Genomic DNA, 22,502 nt, shown 5'->3' with positions numbered 1-22,502 from the left:
CTAAAATAATAAAACTAAATAAAATTTGGTATATCGATATAGTACAACACCTTATATATAATATATACCATAGAGTACTAAAAATATCAGATTGTTAGCCAAAGCAATTTAGACCCAATCGCAGTGGGCGTTTTTTGTCATACAAAAATATTTCTAGAATAACCTCGACAATTTTTATTCTATTCTAACGGGAGCGGAAGTGTTTTTTTTTAAATAAAAAATTTGTCTGTTAAATTTGAAGGTATAAATTTAATTTTTGATTTATTATGTGGTAGTTCGAACTGCTTACTCAGTCTGTACACTGCACATTGGGATGAAATGCCTTTATTTTGGCCAAAACCTAAAAAGTTCATGTTCAATAATGTTACAATTATTTCAAGCTTAGAAATGTCCCTAGACATCGAAAATATTTAATTGGTATTTTATTGTGCAGCCCTCGAGTTGCACCAGCCGTTGAAAGTCAGCTGTTCTTGCTACGTGGTGCGTGCAAGCTTGCTGACTAGTCAAGTTTCGTAATTTTGGAGTTCTAGTATTTTTAAACAGTTTGACCAATTAAAATACCTTAAATTGGAAAATGTTCCGCATGGTATGTAGAAAATATTTATATAAGTGTTTAATTATATGTGCTTTTGTGTTGTCATGTTTTTAATGAAATACGTAAGCAGTAGTTTTGTTGGTTCTAACCTTATAATATTTGTGTATCGTGGAGCATATCTAGCAAGATACAACAGGATTCAAATAACAACTTATGTGGCAGTATGAGTTATTATATGTATATTCAGATAGCATTTAAATAATTTGCGGGGGGTTAAATATTTCAATAGATACAAGCAAGGTTTCTATTCGTCGAGGTGACTTACTAAAAATTTGGCTGGATACAAAGCGCAATGTCAACGCCTTTTGACTGGGTAATTCCAAATGATTTTCGGGAAAACGATTTAGAGGTGATTAAAAACAAAAAAATATAAAAAATAAAAAAAAAAATAAGAAAATGCGAAATTCACAAATAATATAAGCAGCAAATTCTCTAAGTTTCAACTTTCTAGCTTTAAAAAACGGTTGTGGCCAAAATAAAGGCATTTCATCCCAATGTGCACTGTACCAGACCTTGTATTTTATACGGCTTTTCTAACTTTCTTAACCTTAAATCCTTTAGCGCCTTAGAAAATTCAGTTGGAATAACATCGGGTATAAAACCTCTTGCAGGAACTTATTGCAATTATTATTGTTGATTTTATACGAGGACAGAATTGTGCATTCATTTTTTTTTTTATTTGAACTCTTGTTTGCGTTTGTTAAAGGAATTATGTGGAAATTGTGTCTTCCAAAAATTTCAATTAATAATATTCACGAGGGCATTTGAACTTATATCTGCGATCTTGGATAAGGAGGCCGAGAACTTGTTCTATAAACGCAACCGTAAAACGGCGTGGGACCTTAGGAGCGCCTATCCACGGTGGCCACAGTGTCATAGGCAGAGAGGCCAATATAGCCACTTGCTATCCATGTATCAATTTCGCTGTCAAAGAATCTCAAGGAATTCTGAACGTTGTGGAAATTACTGATATCAAGCCTGTGTGTTGCGTGTTGTTAAACATACCATCATCAAGCCCTATTCCCTCTATTCCCCGCAAGTATCTGCGATCTCGTTGCCATCGATGCCCTGGTGGCTTTAGATCCAATAGATGCACACGACCGCAGATGCGTTCAGCGACTTTATTGCTCTTCTGCTATTCAGAACAACTTTGGACTTTTGGAAGATATTGATCGAGTTATAATTGTGATGTAAACCTCGAACCACTTGCCTTGCCAATAGCAAGACTTCCGCCTGGAAGATGCTCTAATGGTCTGGGAGTTTATAGGAGTGTTTGGAAACCGGTTTGGGGGCAGTATACGGCCGCACCAACTCCTTCGTTCATCTTCGACCCGTCTGCAGCCTTCCCGCCAACAGCCCGATTCCTCGTTTACCGTATTTATATGGTCAGTACAGGTGAGGAAGATAGTATAGTCCAAGTCTGTACTATTCTTCCTATGGCCATAGCCTAATAGACCCAGATTGCCTGTAGCAGGGACTAAGGGACTATTTTGCGGCTATGGATTGCGCGTATAGGTTTAGTGGTTCGACAGCAGCTATTACCTCGAGGGCTTGCTTGCAGCAAAACTTCCAACGACAATTAGATCGTCAGTGCTAAAATTAGGTAGTAAATACTATAAGCTTCGTTACCAGGATGGCAGTTCTCGATCTACTTACTAAAGTCGGGACGTAGAGATTGTAGTTTGACGACTTCAGCCCTGCGACTATGTTGCCCGACACTATCTACGGTTCCTGGGCCAAAGCCGCGTAGGAGGACCCTTCCTCTAGAGCGAGGAGGAGCTCAGTAAAGGTTCATCAACCTTCAGCATGGAACAATAACTCGCCGGAATGGCGGGGTTCTGCTTCTTAAGCAGCTGAAGCGCCCGCTCGCCCTACACGGCTATAGGGAACAGCTTGGCCCCTTCCATATTCCGTCCAGTTTGGGAACGCTTTCAGCCAAAGCAACGTTGCGCGCCCTTGCGTGTCAGGATCTTGACACCATTAATCCAGCCAGTGCCTTCAAAAGTAGGCATTAGACTGTCTGGGGCGTTCTCCATCCTAACAAACAGTGCGTCGACCAACTTACTATAGGTCAAGCGCCATCGCTCTGCAGAGCGTGAATGCGGGTCGCCGCCTAATTTTTGGCCTTTTCCTTCAGCCCCGCCGTGCCACGCTGCGCAACCTTGGAGGTGCTGGCGATAGGCCGTGGTAACTGAAGAAGACGTTCCTCATCCACCGTATAAATTGACACTGCGCTTTCTTGGTCCGAGTCGGCTAAGACAACGGCACCCGCGCGCATCAACCTGGAGTTGTTGTTGTTTGTGACAGTATTATTACAACTGTTTTGGCTTCCACCCACCGCATCAGAAGTGTGACTCCCCCGTGCCCGACGGTGGTAGTAGTCACGCGTTCCTCCGACGTTTGGGCTGACACCCCAGCCCGGGTTGAATGTTTAGAATGCTCCATTCTGAGACATTTGGCTAATTTTGTTCTTGGAAGCCCCCATAGCGTTTTCAGTTTGACCGTCAGACCACTCGTACCATGGATTCTGCTTCTTATCTTCAGACAGAAAAGTGCCCGAAAGACAAGGACCAGAGCCCTCAGCTAGGATCGGCAGTACCTGAAACGGCGGCGCATAGTAGAGATCTGCTACCCGCTGACAATGAGCTTATGCAGCCAGCACCCTCTGGGAGGGTTCAGTAGGGGATCTTGCCAGCCGATGATTTCATTAATAACCTGCATAATATCCGTTTCAATTTTCAAGTGGGCTTGATTTTATCTTGGGTGTTGCCATTGTTTTTCGACTGCAATAAGTGACGATATGTCTACCCAGCTGAAACTATCACTAAGTATACAATACTAGGTATGCATTGATAAGATATGCTATAATATATGTAAATACGTAAGAAAGCTAAAGGCTGTTCTCGGCTCACGAGGATCTTGATATTCTAGTACATAAAACACTTGCCTTTAAAGAAAATTGCGCCTTCATTCAAGAATATCCACGGAAATTTTCTTGCAGTCAAACAACCGTGCGATGAAAACTAATTGAATATACTTATAGAATACTCTAATAATACTAATAACTTGGCATATTTAAAGAAAAATACAGCACTGTTTTGCATATATTCAAAATCGGCCGCGGGTATCTCACTGTCGAGCACACTGTAGCTTTTTTACTTGTTTTATTTTTTTTTTAATAACATTTTATAACCAAGCAACTTTTAATTTCGCAATTTGTTAAGACTTATCATTCCCAACAATAGCAACCAACCATTCCTTAACATAATCTTCGCCATTCAGTTTAGTTTTTGTTCTCTTTTTTTAATTTTTTTCGTATATTAAGTAATTTTTGATACTCTCTCTTCTTCTTTCAACATTCGTTACACCATCACATGCCCACACGCCATAATCATAGTCATTGTATTGTGTCATTTCCTTTGGCCAGCAGTTCAACATCATTTAACCCTATTGTTGCATTTCAACTTCTTAAGTAACTTTACTTTTAATTTACCAAGAATTTTGTATACCTATTTATACCAATACCTGTGTGCATAGTTTGTATGTTCTATAATAATTAAAAGAAGTAGTAAATATAATTAATAAAATATTAAATACATAAATTTAAAATAAATAAATATAAATTTGGGAGCAGCAATTTAATTTGTTTATTTAAAATAATTATGGTTTTAGAAAAAATGCGTGATCTACTTTTTGGTTCCAAACCTCTTGCTTCGTATTCCAATAAAGGCATACAATTTATTTTGTGAAATTGTCAAATTTCCATTCTAGATACATTATATCTAAAACACATATATCCATTACATAGAATAACATACCAGTTAAAATGATTGGCACCAGTATAAGTACCAAAAAAAAAAGATTTTTTGTTATGAACTTTAGATCCGAATAAGTTATCAAATTAATTTATTTAGTTGTCGTTAAGAAAGTCATGTAATTCTTGTTAATAACAATTTTGTCTGTGTCAGAAATGAAATTGCGGCTAAGTTAAGTCTCTTCTCGTCAATCGCCTTTACAGCTGAAGTAGACTTTAAAAATATAGGATACGCACTAATACTGCAACCTAAATACTAAACTATGTTTTTAAGAAAAAAACTTTAAAACTGCGTAATCTCTACGGCTCAGGGTACTCAAGACAAACGACGAAGTCTAGGCCGAGAGGCGCTGCTCAAATCTTATTTCCCAGGGTGTTTCGGAACAAAAATTGCTAACTGGCAGCTCGTTCAAAGTCTCCCGGCTATGATACCTCCTGATGGCCTAATTACGACAAATGAAAAAAATGGGGCTATTGACTCCTTTGCAAAGCTCAGGACGCGCGGACTCGATGGACCACGCCAGCAATGGTGCATGCCAGCAAAACTGCGATTGTTCCATGGCTATCGGAGATTTACACCTCGTGTCTCTCGTGGTGTCATCACCCTACTCTATGACGACCACTAAAATCTCTCAGTCAACACAGCTCCAGCGATCCATAGATGGGTCAACCGCCTTCTTAGTGACGGGCGGATGCTAACTATCTGGGGCGATTTCAGAGGAATTGGGATGTGGCACTTCTCAGAGTGGGGTCCTCTAACCTCTCTTTTGGAATCTGGTTGTGAATAAACTGCTGCAAAAATTTGCTCATTAATGCGGACAAAACGAACCTAATCCTTTTCACGAAGAGATATGAGGTAGTCACCCGAGACTTATACATGGTGAAAAAGATGCTTAGTTGCACTTGGGGCCTCTCACCCCATATAATGCGATGGGTTAACGTCTTTGATGCACGCCCAAGGACGCCTACTGGTGTCGATTCATTGACCATAAATACAAAATCTGCCCAAGTGAGGCCGTCTACTGCCCTAAACCGATTACAAAACTCTCTCACAAGCTTCCCGGTCATTGCAGGATCTACCAAGCAGAAGTCTTCGCCATTGCCTGGCTGCAGAAGTGGCTCGGATAATATGCTCTAACTATAACTCCATTAACATCTTTGTTAACAGCCAAGCTGCAATAAGATAATAATAAGGAAAAGCGAAGTGCAATACAGTGGCTGAAGGAATCTGCGGTCGTGCGTATCTTTTGGATCCTAAGCCACCAGGGCATTGATTGCAGATACCCTTGCCAAAGAGCGGGAACGACTTGATCTCAGCAACATGCATAATGTAATGTTGTCCCCGAGATCTCTAGTTAGAGATATTTACATAAGTACATATAAGTAGTCTCATAATTGTTTTGGCGTTTCACTATGGGCAAAAAGTCCTGAATTGCGGCGTTTTTACCATTTTTGAAGATAGAAACATGAAACTTTGTACATATACCTAAAAAATAAAGATCGAATTTCGGATTTTTTCTTTTTCAATTGGACCACGCCTTCCTTCCCGCCCACCTTCCCATGAGGTTATAATTTTCGATTTTTTTCTAAAAATTTGTTTTAAAATATTTTAATGAAATATATTTAATAAAGTTAAATTAAATTTATTAAATTAATATATTTTTAGCAAATTCGCATTTTAAATTTGATTTGGATCCCTGCAAAATTAAATCAAAAATTAATTAGAGCACAATATTATGTTTTGTGACTCCATAACCTGGTGCCCAGTTAATAATTTATTCTTCACAAAGCTCTTCCTCCAACTCCACGGAACTTTGCCCGAAAATTTCGAGTTCATTATCTCCGCCTTCTTCTACCTGATTATCATTATTGAATACACATGCCTATGTTATTGGAGACTCAATATCAGGAGATTCCAAAAGAGCTATAACATGGCGTTCCTTTAGATTTATATGTAGTTGAAAGCAGTGGATCAGAGGAATCCAATACTCTATTAAACACATCTGATATATATTATTCAGGCGACTGTTTTTCCTTGCATGAGAAAACATATCGAGCTTGTACAATTTTTTTGCGCTCTTCTGACGCATTTTCACGGAGAACCCAAAGAAAAAGTACGGAGGTTTCCATAATTTGGTGCCAATGTACCAGTACTTTATGCAAAATTTGAGACATTGAATATCACTTACCAGTACCGATCACATTAACACAATATATATGGAACCGGACTGCTGGCGGGATGGGTTATGCATTCCCCAAGCCCTCAACCTCTTCACCGACGGGTCGAAGATGGACGAAGGAGTCGGTGCGGCCGTATATACTGCCCAGATCCGGTATCCAAACACTTCTATAAACTCCCGGACCATTGCAGCATCTTCCAGGCTGAAGTCTTTGAGATTGGCAAGGCTGCAGAAGTGCACGAGGTTTACAGCCGGTTTACAATTATACATATAATTGTATCCGACTGGGGTCGCAATAATAATGTTTTTAAATATAGGTTTTTTTTGTATGAATTGACTCATCTATGTATTGTATGGTTAGTGCCAGTCTCAGCCCTCGCCTCGTTGCATTCGGACGTGCGCTAAGCAGATCTCCGCAAGTGATCTTCACAATCTCTTCTTTGTGTTTCCTTCGTTTACACGATCTATTTATAGCCACTGCTTGCGGTGGCGGCAGCTTATTGCGGTATTTTACAGCTATAAGCGAGGCTTCAACAGTACTTTGTTTATCTCTCGCCCTGCGCTTTACGCTAGCGTCGGTACAGTTCCACCAAACGTTCTGGAGTTTGTTTACAATTGCTTATTTACTTGTAAATAAAATCAATTGTAATTATGGATGGAGACTCATCGTCGCAGTCGTTGCCTAGCAATAGGCAATTTAAACTGGGAGCAGTAATTTAATTTGTTTATTTAAAATAATTATGGTTTTAGAAAAAATGCGTGATCTACTTTTTGGTTCCAAACCTCTTGCTTCGTATTCCAATAAAGGCATACAATTTATTTTGTGAAATTGTCAATTTCCATTCTAGATACATTATATCTAAAACACATATATCCATTACATAGAATAACATACCAGTTAAAATGATTGGCACCAGTATAAGTACCAAAAAAAAAAAGATTTTTTGTTATGAACTTTAGATCCGAATAAGTTATCAAATTAATTTATTTAGTTGTCGTTAAGAAAGTCATGTAATTCTTGTTAATAACAATTTTGTCTGTGTCAGAAATGAAATTGCGGCTAAGTTAAGTCTCTTCTCGTCAATCGCCTTTACAGCTGAAGTAGACTTTAAAAATATAGGATACGCACTAATACTGCAACCTAAATACTAAACTATGTTTTTAAGAAAAAACTTTTAAAACTGCGTAATCTCTACGGCTCAGGGTACTCAAGACAAACGACGAAGTCTAGGCCGAGAGGCGCTGCTCAAATCTTATTTCCCAGGGTGTTTCGGAACAAAAATTGCTAACTGGCAGCTCGTTCAAAGTCTCCCGGCTATGATACCTCCTGATGGCCTAATTACGACAAATGAAAAAAAAATGGCTATATTGACTCCTTTGCAAAGCTCAGGACGCGCGGACTCGATGGACCACGCCAGCAATGGTGCATGCCAGCAAAACTGCGATTGTTCCATGGCTATCGGAGATTTACACCTCGTGTCTCTCGTGGTGTCATCACCCTACTCTATGACGACCACTAAAATCTCTCAGTCAACACAGCTCCAGCGATCCATAGATGGGTCAACCGCCTTCTTAGTGACGGGCGGATGCTAACTATCTGGGGCGATTTCAGAGGAATTGGGATGTGGCACTTCTCAGAGTGGGGTCCTCTAACCTCTCTTTTGGAATCTGGTTGTGAATAAACTGCTGCAAAAATTTGCTCATTAATGCGGACAAAACGAACCTAATCCTTTTCACGAAGAGATATGAGGTAGTCACCCGAGACTTATACATGGTGAAAAAGATGCTTAGTTGCACTTGGGGCCTCTCACCCCATATAATGCGATGGGTTAACGTCTTTGATGCACGCCCAAGGACGCCTACTGGTGTCGATTCAATGACCATAAATACAAAATCTGCCCAAGTGAGGCCGTCTACTGCCCTAAACCGATTACAAAACTCTCTCACAAGCTTCCCGGTCATTGCAGGATCTACCAAGCAGAAGTCTTCGCCATTGCCTGGCTGCAGAAGTGGCTCGGATAATATGCTCTAACTATAACTCCATTAACATCTTTGTTAACAGCCAAGCTGCAATATGATAATAATAAGGAAAAGCGAAGTGCAATACAGTGGCTGAAGGAATCTGCGGTCGTGCGTATCTTTTGAATCCTAAGCCACCAGGGCATTGATAGCAGATACCCTTGCCAAAGAGCGGGAACGACTTGATCTCAGCAACATGCATAATGTAATGTTGTCCCCGAGATCTCTAGTTAGAGATATTTACATAAGTACATATAAGTAGTCTCATAATTGTTTTGGCGTTTCACTATGGGCAAAAAGTCCTGAATTGCGGCGTTTTTACCATTTTTGAAGATAGAAACATGAAACTTTGTACATATACCTAAAAAATAAAGATCGAATTTCGGATTTTTTCTTTTTCAATTGGACCACGCCTTCCTTCCCGCCCACCTTCCCATGAGGTTATAATTTCGATTTTTTTCTAAAAATTTGTTTTAAAATATTTTAATGAAATATATTTAATAAAGTTAAACTAAATTTATTAAATTAATATATTTTTAGCAAATTCGCATTTTAAATTTGATTTGGATCCCTGCAAAATTAAATCAAAAATTAATTAGAGCACAATATTATGTTTTGTGACTCCATAACCTGGTGCCCAGTTAATAATTTATTCTTCACAAAGCTCTTCCTCCAACTCCACGGAACTTTGCCCGAAAATTTCGAGTTCATTATCTCCGCCTTCTTCTACCTGATTATCATTATTGAATACACATGCCTATGTTATTGGAGACTCAATATCAGGAGATTCCAAAAGAGCTATAACATGGCGTTCCTTTAGATTTATATGTAGTTGAAAGCAGTGGATCAGAGGAATCCAATACTCTATTAAACACATCTGATATATATTATTCAGGCGACTGTTTTTCCTTGCATGAGAAAACATATCGAGCTTGTACAATTTTTTGCGCTCTTCTGACGCATTTTCACGGAGAACCCAAAGAAAAAGTACGGAGGTTTCCATAATTTGGTGCCAATGTACCAGTACTTTATGCAAAATTTGAGACATTGAATATCACTTACCAGTACCGATCACATTAACACAATATATATGGAACCGGACTGCTGGCGGGATGGGTTATGCATTCCCCAAGCCCTCAACCTCTTCACCGACGGGTCGAAGATGGACGAAGGAGTCGGTGCGGCCGTATACTGCCCAGATCCGGTATCCAAACACTTCTATAAACTCCCGGACCATTGCAGCATCTTCCAGGCTGAAGTCTTTGAGATTGGCAAGGCTGCAGAAGTGCACGAGGTTTACAGCCGGTTTACAATTATACATATAATTGTATCCGACTGGGGTCGCAATAATAATGTTTTTAAATATAGGTTTTTTTGTATGAATTGACTCATCTATGTATTGTATGGTTAGTGCCAGTCTCAGCCCTCGCCTCGTTGCATTCGGACGTGCGCTAAGCAGATCTCCGCAAGTGATCTTCACAATCTCTTCTTTGTGTTTCCTTCGTTTACACGATCTATTTATAGCCACTGCTTGCGGTGGCGGCAGCTTATTGCGGTATTTTACAGCTATAAGCGAGGCTTCAACAGTACTTTGTTTATCTCTCGCCCTGCGCTTTACGCTAGCGTCGGTACAGTTCCACCAAACGTTCTGGAGTTTGTTTACAATTGCTTATTTACTTGTAAATAAAATCAATTGTAATTATGGATGGAGACTCATCGTCGCAGTCGTTGCCTAGCAATAGGCAATTTAAACTGGGAGCAGTAATTTAATTTGTTTATTTAAAATAATTATGGTTTTAGAAAAAATGCGTGATCTACTACTTTTGGTTCCAAACCTCTTGCTTCGTATTCCAATAAAGGCATACAATTTATTTTGTGAAATTGTCAATTTCCATTCTAGATACATTATATCTAAAACACATATATCCATTACATAGAATAACATACCAGTTAAAATGATTGGCACCAGTATAAGTACCAAAAAAAAAAGATTTTTTGTTATGAACTTTAGATCCGAATAAGTTATCAAATTAATTTATTTAGTTGTCGTTAAGAAAGTCATGTAATTCTTGTTAATAACAATTTTGTCTGTGTCAGAAATGAAATTGCGGCTAAGTTAAGTCTCTTCTCGTCAATCGCCTTTACAGCTGAAGTAGACTTTAAAAATATAGGATACGCACTAATACTGCAACCTAAATACTAAACTATGTTTTTAAGAAAAAAACTTTAAAACTGCGTAATCACTACGGCTCAGGGTACTCAAGACAAACGACGAAGTCTAGGCCGAGAGGCGCTGCTCAAATCTTATTTCCCAGGGTGTTTCGGAACAAAAATTGCTAACTGGCAGCTCGTTCAAAGTCTCCCGGCTATGATACCTCCTGATGGCCTAATTACGACAAATGAAAAAAATGGGCTATTGACTCCTTTGCAAAGCTCAGGACGCGCGGACTCGATGGACCACGCCAGCAATGGTGCATGCCAGCAAAACTGCGATTGTTCCATGGCTATCGGAGATTTACACCTCGTGTCTCTCGTGGTGTCATCACCCTACTCTATGACGACCACTAAAATCTCTCAGTCAACACAGCTCCAGCGATCCATAGATGGGTCAACCGCCTTCTTAGTGACGGGCGGATGCTAACTATCTGGGGCGATTTCAGAGGAATTGGGATGTGGCACTTCTCAGAGTGGGGTCCTCTAACCTCTCTTTTGGAATCTGGTTGTGAATAAACTGCTGCAAAAAATTTGCTCATTAATGCGGACAAAACGAACCTAATCCTTTTCACGAAGAGATATGAGGTAGTCACCCGAGACTTATACATGGTGAAAAAGATGCTTAGTTGCACTTGGGGCCTCTCACCCCATATAATGCGATGGTTTAACGTCTTTGATGCACGCCCAAGGACGCCTACTGGTGTCGATTCATTGACCATAAATACAAAATCTGCCCAAGTGAGGCCGTCTACTGCCCTAAACCGATTACAAAACTGTCTCACAAGCTTCCCGGTCATTGCAGGATCTACCAAGCAGAAGTCTTCGCCATTGCCTGGCTGCAGAAGTGGCTCGGATAATATGCTCTAACTATAACTCCATTAACATCTTTGTTAACAGCCAAGCTGCAATATGATAATAATAAGGAAAAGCGAAGTGCAATACAGTGGCTGAAGGAATCTGCGGTCGTGCGTATCTTTTGAATCCTAAGCCACCAGGGCATTGATAGCAGATACCCTTGCCAAAGAGCGGGAACGACTTGATCTCAGCAACATGCATAATGTAATGTTGTCCCCGAGATCTCTAGTTAGAGATATTTACATAAGTACATATAAGTAGTCTCATAATTGTTTTGGCGTTTTCACTATGGGCAAAAAGTCCTGAATTGCGGCGTTTTTACCATTTTTGAAGATAGAAACATGAAACTTTGTACATATACCTAAAAAATAAAGATCGAATTTCGGATTTTTTCTTTTTCAATTGGACCACGCCTTCCTTCCCGCCCACCTTCCCATGAGGTTATAATTTTCGATTTTTTTCTAAAAATTTGTTTTAAAATATTTTAATGAAATATATTTAATAAAGTTAAACTAAATTTATTAAATTAATATATTTTTAGCAAATTCGCATTTTAAATTTGATTTGGATCCCTGCAAAATTAAATCAAAAATTAATTAGAGCACAATATTATGTTTTGTGACTCCATAACCTGGTGCCCAGTTAATAATTTATTCTTCACAAAGCTCTTCCTCCAACTCCACGGAACTTTGCCCGAAAATTTCGAGTTCATTATCTCCGCCTTCTTCTACCTGATTATCATTATTGAATACACATGCCTATGTTATTGGAGACTCAATATCAGGAGATTCCAAAAGAGCTATAACATGGCGTTCCTTTAGATTTATATGTAGTTGAAAGCAGTGGATCAGAGGAATCCAATACTCTATTAAACACATCTGATATATATTATTCAGGCGACTGTTTTTCCTTGCATGAGAAAACATATCGAGCTTGTACAATTTTTTGCGCTCTTCTGACGCATTTTCACGGAGAACCCAAAGAAAAAGTACGGAGGTTTCCATAATTTGGTGCCAATGTACCAGTACTTTATGCAAAGTTTGAGACATTGAATATCACTTACCAGTACCGATCACATTAACACAATATATATGGAACCGGACTGCTGGCGGGATGCGTTATGCATTCCCCAAGCCCTCAACCTCTTCACCGACGGGTCGAAGATGGACGAAGGAGTCGGTGCGGCCGTATACTGCCCAGATCCGGTATCCAAACACTTCTATAAACTCCCGGACCATTGCAGCATCTTCCAGGCTGAAGTCTTTGAGATTGGCAAGGCTGCAGAAGTGCACGAGGTTTACAGCCGGTTTACAATTATACATATAATTGTATCCGACTGGGGTCGCAATAATAATGTTTTTTAAATATAGGTTTTTTTGTATGAATTGACTCATCTATGTATTGTATGGTTAGTGCCAGTCTCAGCCCTCGCCTCGTTGCATTCGGACGTGCGCTAAGCAGATCTCCGCAAGTGATCTTCACAATCTCTTCTTTGTGTTTCCTTCGTTTACACGATCTATTTATAGCCACTGCTTGCGGTGGCGGCAGCTTATTGCGGTATTTTACAGCTATAAGCGAGGCTTCAACAGTACTTTGTTTATCTCTCGCCCTGCGCTTTACGCTAGCGTCGGTACAGTTCCACCAAACGTTCTGGAGTTTGTTTACAATTGCTTATTTACTTGTAAATAAGATCAATTGTAATTATGGATGGAGACTCATCGTCGCAGTCGTTGCCTAGCAATAGGCAATTTAAACTGGGAGAGATGAGGGAAATTGCTGGCGTAAGCATTCGATCTTTACGCAACCAAATTTACGCTGAATCGGCAAGTTTATCAACCTCGTCTCTGACAATTACAACCAGTAGTGATACCAGCGTTACCTGCACAATATCTGTATCTAAAAGCAGTTTGATATCTGTTTCTACTTATACTGTGTGTGTATTCTTCTCAACAATGGCTCGGAAGAAAAAATGCTCGTTTCAATCCCGTGAGCAGCATTTAAGCAATAAACTTAAAGTTTCTGCAAGCCCACCCAAAACTATCACTAAAGCTAAGCTGAATTTCGTGAAAAGTCCAAGTGAGAGAATTGACTATTCCGCATCCACCTCCAAGGCAGCGGCACTAAGCAATAACCGTTTTGCAGCTCTGGACGAAGAAGCTAGCCATGTTATGCAGATGGACTCACCAGAAATTGGTTTGGACGACGAACGAGAAACACCTGTAGATGTCAATGAGTATGAACATACCCAGAAAAGGATCGCTAAGCCTCCTGTTATTTGTGTGCCTAACGTTGACAACCCCATAGATTTGGAAATGGCCTTGGACTCGTGTGTTGGTGTCGACAACTACAGTATTCGTACCTCTAAGTTCGGTGTGTCAAGAATATACACTACCAACTCTGATGCTTTCCGAAAGACGGCGCAATATTGAGATTAACGCAGAGGATGCTGAAGCGACGGTCAACTACAAGACTCGGCAAAATCTATTTTTTGTCAATCTTAAACAAGGGCCACAAGCTTCAGAGGTCTTAAAACAACATCAACTTGGCAAGTACAGGATTACTGTTGAGCGCGCTTCTCGTAGAAACGAAATTTTGCAATGTCTCAAATGTCATATGTTTGGTCACTCCAAAAGTTACTGCTCGCACACGACTGGTTCAGTACTATGCACTAGACTATTTGTGCATCAACTGTGGTGGTGATCATGCTTCAACAGACAAAAAATGTCCAGTCAGGGCTGAAAAAAGCAGAATGCTACAACCAAAACCAAGGCTCCTTGCCTTCAGCAACACTTTGAGAGCAAAACATAACCAGGACGTCACGCGGAGTTTCATCCCTGCTAGCACTGTCAGTGGCAATACGCTGAGGTAGCTCGCCCCAAACGGGCTCAACCTGGACCAAGCACTCTTAAACATAATAAATAAATTCTTGGCGTTGGAGAACTCCATAATGGAGATCAACGTAAGAATGGACCAATTATTTAAGCTGGTCCAAGAAACATTGGACGCAAACAAGACATTTCGAGAACTGGTCACGGTTCTGATTTCTCGTATGCCAAAATGATGCAACCGACTGTTAAAATCGGATTGTGGAGTGCACGGGGCCTAGCTAGGGATTTTGAAGAGCTCCGGCTTTTCCTCAGTGCTCATAATATAGATGTTATGCTGGCCATAGAAACACATATGAAAGATGGACAGCGTATATTTCTGCCAGGATATACTTCTTTCCACACCTATCACCCCAGCGGCAACGCCAAAGGTGGCGCCTCAGTGATTGTGCGCTCCACATTGAACTACACTCCACAATCTTCTATCTCAACTGTGGACAGGCAAATAGCTCGAGTGAATCTACTAACATCGGACGGAATAGTAGAAATCGCGGCCGTGTATCTCCCACCCAATGTACCATGGACCCGAGTGGGATTTGAATCCCTGTTCGCCGAGCTTGGTAACAAATTTATTGCTGGAGGTGACTACAATGCCAAACATGCATGGTGGGGCCCCACGAGTGGCAATCCGAGTGCCTGCTCCAGAGGCAAACTGTTGCAAGAAGTAGTAGCGAATAGCCAGTACCAGATTGTGACAACGGGTGAGCCCACTTACTATTCCTACAACGCACAAATTACACCATCAGCAATAGATTTTTTTGTTACCAATGGCATCAACAGCACTAGGATTCATGTCAGAACGTTCCACGAACTTTCTTCGGATCACACTCTTATACTGGCTGAAGTGCACGCTACTCCGTCAAGGAAGCCACTACGCGATCGTATTCTCTCTCGCTGTGCCGATATGAGCATTTGGAGGAGGAATTGGACATCTACATGGAAATTCAAGAGGAGGAGGATATTGACAACGCCGTCAATATTTTCATGAACTAACACAAGCTGCAACAAGAGCTGCTCCTAGAAACCTAGAACATGCGAGTGAACAACGGCAACTTCAGCATCCTCCTGCAATCATCGAACTCCTCCGAATTAGGCGCAAAGTCCAAAGCGAGTACGCCAGAACTGGTGATGCTCGAATCCAGCAGATTCACAATAGATTGGCCAATCGTCTTCGCAAAGTGCTGGCTCGCAGGAAACAAATGCAAATTGGCAACTTGCTCGATAGCTTAGGGACGGATGCTTCTACTAACTACTCGCTGTGGAAAATAACTAAAAGGTACAAGACGCTGCCCACAACAAAGTCTGCTTTTAGAGATCCTGCTGGAGGCTGATGCCGCACTAGCCGTGACAAAGCAGAAGTGTTTGCCAACAATTTAGAGCAACGTTTTAGGCCACATGACTTTGCGCCAGAAAGCCATTGCCATCACGCTTTGCTATTCTTAGTCCTCATCTTTAACAGCATCCTGCGTTTGGGATACTTTCCGAGAGCATCATTATGATACTCAAACCAGGAAAGCAACCATCAAATGTGGATTCTTACAGGCCTATCAGTCTTCTTCCTTCTTTGGGAAAAATAATGGAGAGACTGATTCTGAACAGAATGATGAGTGTCAAGGCTGTCACCCGTTCCATTCCCAAGTTCCAGTTTAGTTTTCGCAGACAGCATGGCACACCAGAGCAACTCCATAGAGTTGTCAACTTTGCGCTTTCTTGGATATCCAGCAAGCTTTTGACAGAGTGTGACATCCCGGACTTCTTCACAAAGCAAAGAAATTGCTAACACCTCAGCTTTTCTTGCTAATAAGGAGCTTCTTAGAACGACGCTCTTTTCATGTGGTGACCGATGGATATAAGTCGTCGACCAAGTCTATAGAAGCGGGTGTTCCACAAGGTAGTGTGCTTGGCCCAACATTGTACACACTATTCTCTTCTGACATGCCAACCCACTCGTCAATCACAGCACTTGCACGAAAGGATACACTTATTGCAACCTATGCTGACGATACCGCGGTACCAAAAACAGCTCCATAGATGTTGCAAAAATAGGTCTCCAAGAATATCTAGATGCATTTCAGGAATGGGCTAGGAATTGGAACGTGTGCATCAATGCAGATAAATGCGCAAGCATGACCTTCGCAAATCGAGTGCGCAAATGCCCGTGTGTGATGCTTAATGGTAAAGTGTTAACTCACTCAGCATCACACAAATACCTAGGAGTCATTCTAGACAGAAGCCACAATTTCGAAAGCCATGTCAAGTCGCTGCTGCACTCTTATAAAACCAAACTAAATCGTATGTCCTGGCTACTCTCCGCTAAAAACAAGCTTTCACTGGACAACAAAGTTCGAATTTTCAAGTGCATTTTAGCTCCGAGCCTGTTCTATGCAATACAGGTGTATGGTATCACAGCTAAAATGCACCTCAACAAAATACGAGTACTTCAAGCCAAGACGCTGAGGCGGATTTCAGGAGCTCCATGGTACATGAAAACGGCGGACATCGAGCGAATACAGGCAATTGCACAAAAATATACAGAGAGCCTTGGAGGTCACCCTAACAGCCTGGCTAAGCGCCTAACGCCAAGTCATCGCACTACAGTCAGGAGAAGACTAAAACGATATCATCCTCAAGACCTGCTGGCTCGGGTCTTGACCTAATAATTAACAGCGATACTATACATATATATACGAAAAATATCCTTAGGTTCAATTTATACAATCTTTATTTACTTTATATTTATATGTGCTGCTGACATAATTAATTTTCTGTTTATTATTTCTGATTTGTTTAAGTTGGCCAGTTAGGGAACAGTGCACCTATCCTTGTTATCATTTCGTTATTATTTTAATAAAAAAAAAAAAAAAAAAAAATGGTTAGTGCCCATACCTGCATACGTGTATGTAGGTACGTTTGTTTTGCTTGTCATTAGCCGGACATAGCAAGCAGCTTCTAGGCATGCGCAAAAGCTCGCCAATCATTATTTCCCCACAGATGTACAACAGATAGACACAAACACAAGGAAAGATCTTTCTGCGTGGGAGTCGCCGAATGTATGTAAGTCTGTTTCACTCTTACTATTTGATTATACTAATTGATTATGGTCTATCTGACCATAGCGCTGCTACAGCTGTCTGCAGTCCCAGCGGTCAATGACCTTGCGAGACTGGCAATAGAATCACATTTGTTGAGTGACAGCCATCCGCTGATCCTCATTTAATTTGCATTTAATGTTTGCTTATTTCTGTGTGCTTGTCTAACATTGCATTCTTAATGAACCAAATTAGTTCATTTTAACTAGCATTTTTTTGTTCTTAATTTATTTTAATATTTAAATTCAATTATGCTCGAACATATTTTATATTTATAGGTTAATTATTGTTAGTCTTTATTTATTTATTCTCTCTCTTTTGCCGTATTTGATAAATTTCCGCCTCATATATACTTACCGTGTCAGTTAAATTATTTATTTGATTATTTTTCTTCATCTTATTTCGTTTATAATGTTGTTAGAATTAGTTACTTTTGTTATATGTTAATTAATTAATTATGTTCGCTTAATTGTATAATTTTATTTGGAACCATGTATCACCAAGCAGGAGTAGGTTAGCCGAACTACTTTCTTTTAGGGATCCTGCCAACATTTATTTTTGGCATTTGAATGCAGGATCACGGTTGGGAGGGCGCGTGCAATAACACCAGTTTTGCATCAGAGAGTGGCTCCGTCTTCTTTGTTAACCTACCTTCCTATCCTTCCCTTTCTCTTTTCTTTCATCATTGTTTAATGTACCCTTCCCACTAAGCGAATTTTCAATGTATTATTGTTACTTACTGAGCAAAGCCCATAGAACCCAACGCGTACGCCACACTGCATAAATCTTACACCAGCACCAAACGAATACGGCATTAGTGATTCGTTTCATCTTATACCGAGACCTCAAGTTGTAATACCGTTCTACCATAAAACCATATAACACCCGCAATTCCTTTCCAATGGTCCACACCAACCCTAATTCACTTCCGATAAAACATGTCAGGTTCCATATCCTCGTCCATTCGTTCCGAACCGTCGAAAACCAGAGTTGCTCCATTAAAAGCTATTTCGATACCTCATGGCTGTTGGTTTTAGGGATGAGGTTGGCCAGATGTAACAAGTCTGAATTGTCAGCAGACGTTGACAAGAACTAATTCTGGACAGACTTAAGCGACGTTCTATGCTGGATACATTCGGATGTTCGGATTTCACTAATTTATTGCACTTCGAATTGGCAACATCTTAGAAGGATCAGACGTGAGCATTTAAAGATGGGTCCCGTCAGCTGAAAATATGGCCGACCGCCGTATCAAATGGCTCAAACAGTCGCCATATTAGAACAAGAACAAAAAAAAAAAAAATTTATAAAAAATAAACACAAAAATAATTTTTCAATGCAGGAAAAAAAATTAGTGTGGATTCGGAAATATATTTTTTGAATGTCTTTATTTATAATTTTATAATATATGCACATCTTTTGCAATCATTATAATATAGGAACTGTAAAATATTTATGCTTATTTTTAAAATTCTATTCAATTCTGTGTAGCAACTCGATAAACATTATTATCATTAACTTAAGAAATACATACAATACATTGTGTACTTAATACATTCATTCACCATTTGAAGTGTCCACACACAAATATATATACATGTATATGAAACTCTTTTCAATAGTATGTATGTATATCAGTATATTGATAACAAATGTTGCTCTTTTATTCTTCGTTTATCAATACAAAACGTGAGAGTCGCGTGTCGTGCGTCTATACATACATATTGATATGTACATATATATATATACATATATATATATATTTATATATATATTCATATATATATATATAAGGATGAGAACAGTATAACCCAGTCGCAATCTAATACCCAGATATATATTTATATTATGTATTGTAAATAGTAAGTAAAAGTTCTGTGGATCAATCGTTATGTCATTTACTTAGGTGCTCCCTTACATATGTATGTATGTATATATGCAAACAATTCGACAATACTCTCTGACTTTTGAGTATGGAAATCCAAATAGTTTCATAATCATATGATTTAGCGGCGAGGTTTCAACTTCATTTTTCATCATTCGTATCATTTATGTGTAATTATCAGATAATCAATGCATAAATTTAATTATAATTGTATATATTATTTCAATGCTTTTATGGATAAGAATTGTATTTTACATTACATATTTTCATATTTGTTATATTAAATACTATAGGAACTTTAATTAAAGTTTTTTCTTAACCACTATTTATATAATTCTTTGTAATTATTTTCATACATTAGAAGATTATGCATAAGTTGTTATTGTTACAATATTAAGTTGTAAAATACAAATTAAAATAATAGATAAACGCACTAAGCAAACAATTCATAATAATGCACGATAATAAACTCAAACACTGCTAACACTTAAATCATAAAAACCATAGATACATTTCAAATTTTTCAAAAAATTTGTTGTTGTCAATAGTAAAATATTAAGATGCTCCTTTTTTATATATTGTCTTCTTAACATATTCAGGAATTAAATTCATCATTTTAAATTTAGCATTGTAATCTGATCATATGTTACTATAAAAATAATGAGTTTATCTTCAAGATGAGGAGACTAGCTTGAATATAATCAGACTTAAATTCATTAATATTTATATGGAGGTGTTTATTCAATCAAAAAATAAATCTAATTGTCAAAATGTTTAAAATTAGGTAATTTTTGAGAAAATATTCTACGATTAAACAGATAAAAGTCTCAAATATTTTGATAGAACCAAAAAAATAAACTAAAAAATAATAGGATCAAATTAACATTGTATAAATGATGTTGAGCTCAATCTGCAGTATTTGTATTTGTATTTTTTTTTTTTTTTTTTGTTATAAGTTCAAGTGATCTGACATACAACAATCCATTAAACGGATGACGTTAAATGTGGGGTAGTTGTAGATAAAATTCACTTTTTTTATCTTTTATAAAAATGTGTAGCGGATATCTCAAATTTCAAGCTTATTCAAGTGTTCTCCTTTCTTCTATCCGTAGAGTATTAAATTAAACAATTTAAAAAATAATAATACGCGTAGTTAATTTATCTTAAAGGGCAACTGTTCTGCTAGTATTTACTTCGACCGAAATCTCTGCATTTTTTTCCACTATAAAATTGTCAGATTGATGTCATACGATTAAAAAAAATATTAATCTACATACACGTCGACGTTTGTAGAAATGTCCAAATGCTAGTGATGTAGTTAAGTTGATAAGTGAGTATAAACGTATAAAGTAAAGTATTGGCACATTTGTTTATATATTATCTATAAGCAAGTCAAAATGTCAATGCTACATGGTTAAGAAGAAATTTAAATGTAATGAATATAATTAAATCAAACTTAATTTTCATATTTGTTTTTATGTTTTGTATGCGTGAATTTATATTTGATTTCAATACAAATTTAAAACATATGTATGTTAGACAGGTATCCGAAATTTTTAGTTTGTTCATAGCTCGGATATAAAAGTATTTTTATTTCATATATGTAGTTATTACTATGCAGTTATAACTACAATTTAAATTACTATTTAATATTTAAATAGAAAAACAAAGGCATAAAGCAATAATATGCTAGGAACTCAGTTTACATCTCTTTTCTCGCTACTCTCCATTATTTTCTGACGGACTCTAGTGTGTATAATACTTTTGAATCTGAATAAAATAATTTCCATTATTTTACAAGTATGTCTATTGTATATTATTTATGTATCTCTAAGTAATTTAGACGTGTCATTTAAATGTTGTCTGTCCTGGTATGTAGAAGAATTGGCTTTCACTTTACGAAATTACTATATACCAATTGATCGTCTTTTATCATCTTTGACCATGTTGCTTTTTAATATATGTATAATGTTTCTGTTAAAGCTATTAGATATATAAATATATATATATATATTTTTTTTAAATCATTAGGAACAATTCCGTTTAATTTATAATTAATGCTACAATTCCATTTCTTAATATTGATGTTTTTCTTTTACATAAATATGTATATATTTAATTTCATGAAATGTCATGATTTAAATTTCTTTAAAATAGGAACTTTCAATTTTTCATAGTACAATATAAATTTTTACTTGTATGCTCATGACTTGTATGTCTGTAAGCAAATATTTTTAAAACTTTCATATTCATATATATGTATTTACGATCTTGCATGTTGTACATCTTCGACGAAATTTATCCATTTTTTATTTTTATTTAATCCCACAAGAAGAATCTGTAGCTAGAGTAAAGACTTGCGAAATGAAAAGAGAAAAATTGATAATAAAATAAATACTCACCAGTAGATCCAAAGACGCAGCTTTCCAGCGAAATTATTCCGATTTATTTGCCACCTATAACTATTAAAACAAAATTTTACTATAACTTTGGGTAAGATTCAAATATAATATATGGAAGTTTGTACATCCATTTTCAATACAAAGATTATAGAGATTGATTATTGCGTATACAAATTAAGAATGTAAAGCAAAATATCTATGTCTTGAATTATAAAAAAATTCATAAATTCGTTCACTTTCGTTCAAAAATAAATATATTTATAAAAATTCGGAATAATTCGGAATAAAAACTCAAAAATTCATAACATTGAACAGAAAATAAGTATGGATCCCATCATAGTGCTAAGCAAAAGTGAAAAATAAAAACATTGCGTTTAGTCGAATACATTGCTTGTTTATTTTTGTACATTCTTTAAAAGTAAAATTAAATGTGTGATTAAATAACACTCAAATAATAAAATATTCTTTTTCGAGCTGCATATGTACTACCAAGACTAGCAATCAATATTTTAAATTTTTATTCATATACGTATGTATATATCTGCATATATATATCATTTAAAA

At 37.8% G+C, this 22,502-nt stretch overlaps 2 protein-coding genes across 5 annotated transcripts in view; one reads left to right on the top strand and one right to left on the bottom strand.

Annotated features, from left to right (window-relative positions):
* The window catches only part of LOC117573089 (putative uncharacterized protein DDB_G0277255), a 72,747-nt gene that overhangs the window by 18,864 nt on the left and 31,381 nt on the right, over positions 1-22,502 (top strand). Inside the window, exon 7 of one of the 3 annotated variants that reach the window (XM_052006263.1) lies at positions 18,689-18,709. The exons of 1 other annotated variant lie outside the window; for it this stretch is intronic. In XM_052006263.1, coding sequence (XP_051862223.1) covers positions 18,689-18,694 — 6 coding nt within the window. In that variant the 3' untranslated portion in view covers positions 18,695-18,709. Of the gene's footprint in view, positions 1-10,862; positions 11,263-18,688; positions 18,710-22,502 lie in introns of those variants that run through there. One more of the 3 variants, XM_052006261.1, reaches the window with a different exon arrangement.
* LOC117573088 (zinc finger protein 2) overlaps positions 20,470-22,502 on the bottom strand; it is a 56,469-nt gene continuing 54,436 nt past the window's right edge. The window contains exons 11-12 of one of the 2 annotated variants that reach the window (XM_052006253.1): positions 21,939-21,998; positions 20,470-21,880 (exon numbers count right to left, since the gene is read on the bottom strand). In XM_052006253.1, coding sequence (XP_051862213.1) covers positions 21,982-21,998 — 17 coding nt within the window. In that variant the 3' untranslated portion in view covers positions 20,470-21,880; positions 21,939-21,981. The remainder of the gene's footprint in view (positions 21,881-21,938; positions 21,999-22,502) is intronic. The other variant, XM_052006254.1, reaches the window with a different exon arrangement.

This window comes from Drosophila albomicans, chromosome 4, assembly GCF_009650485.2.
Source record: "Drosophila albomicans strain 15112-1751.03 chromosome 4, ASM965048v2, whole genome shotgun sequence".
Lineage (NCBI taxonomy): Eukaryota > Metazoa > Arthropoda > Insecta > Diptera > Drosophilidae > Drosophila > Drosophila albomicans.
The sequence above is the reverse complement of the archived record's forward strand: the minus strand, read 5'-3'. Positions and strand labels throughout refer to the sequence as shown.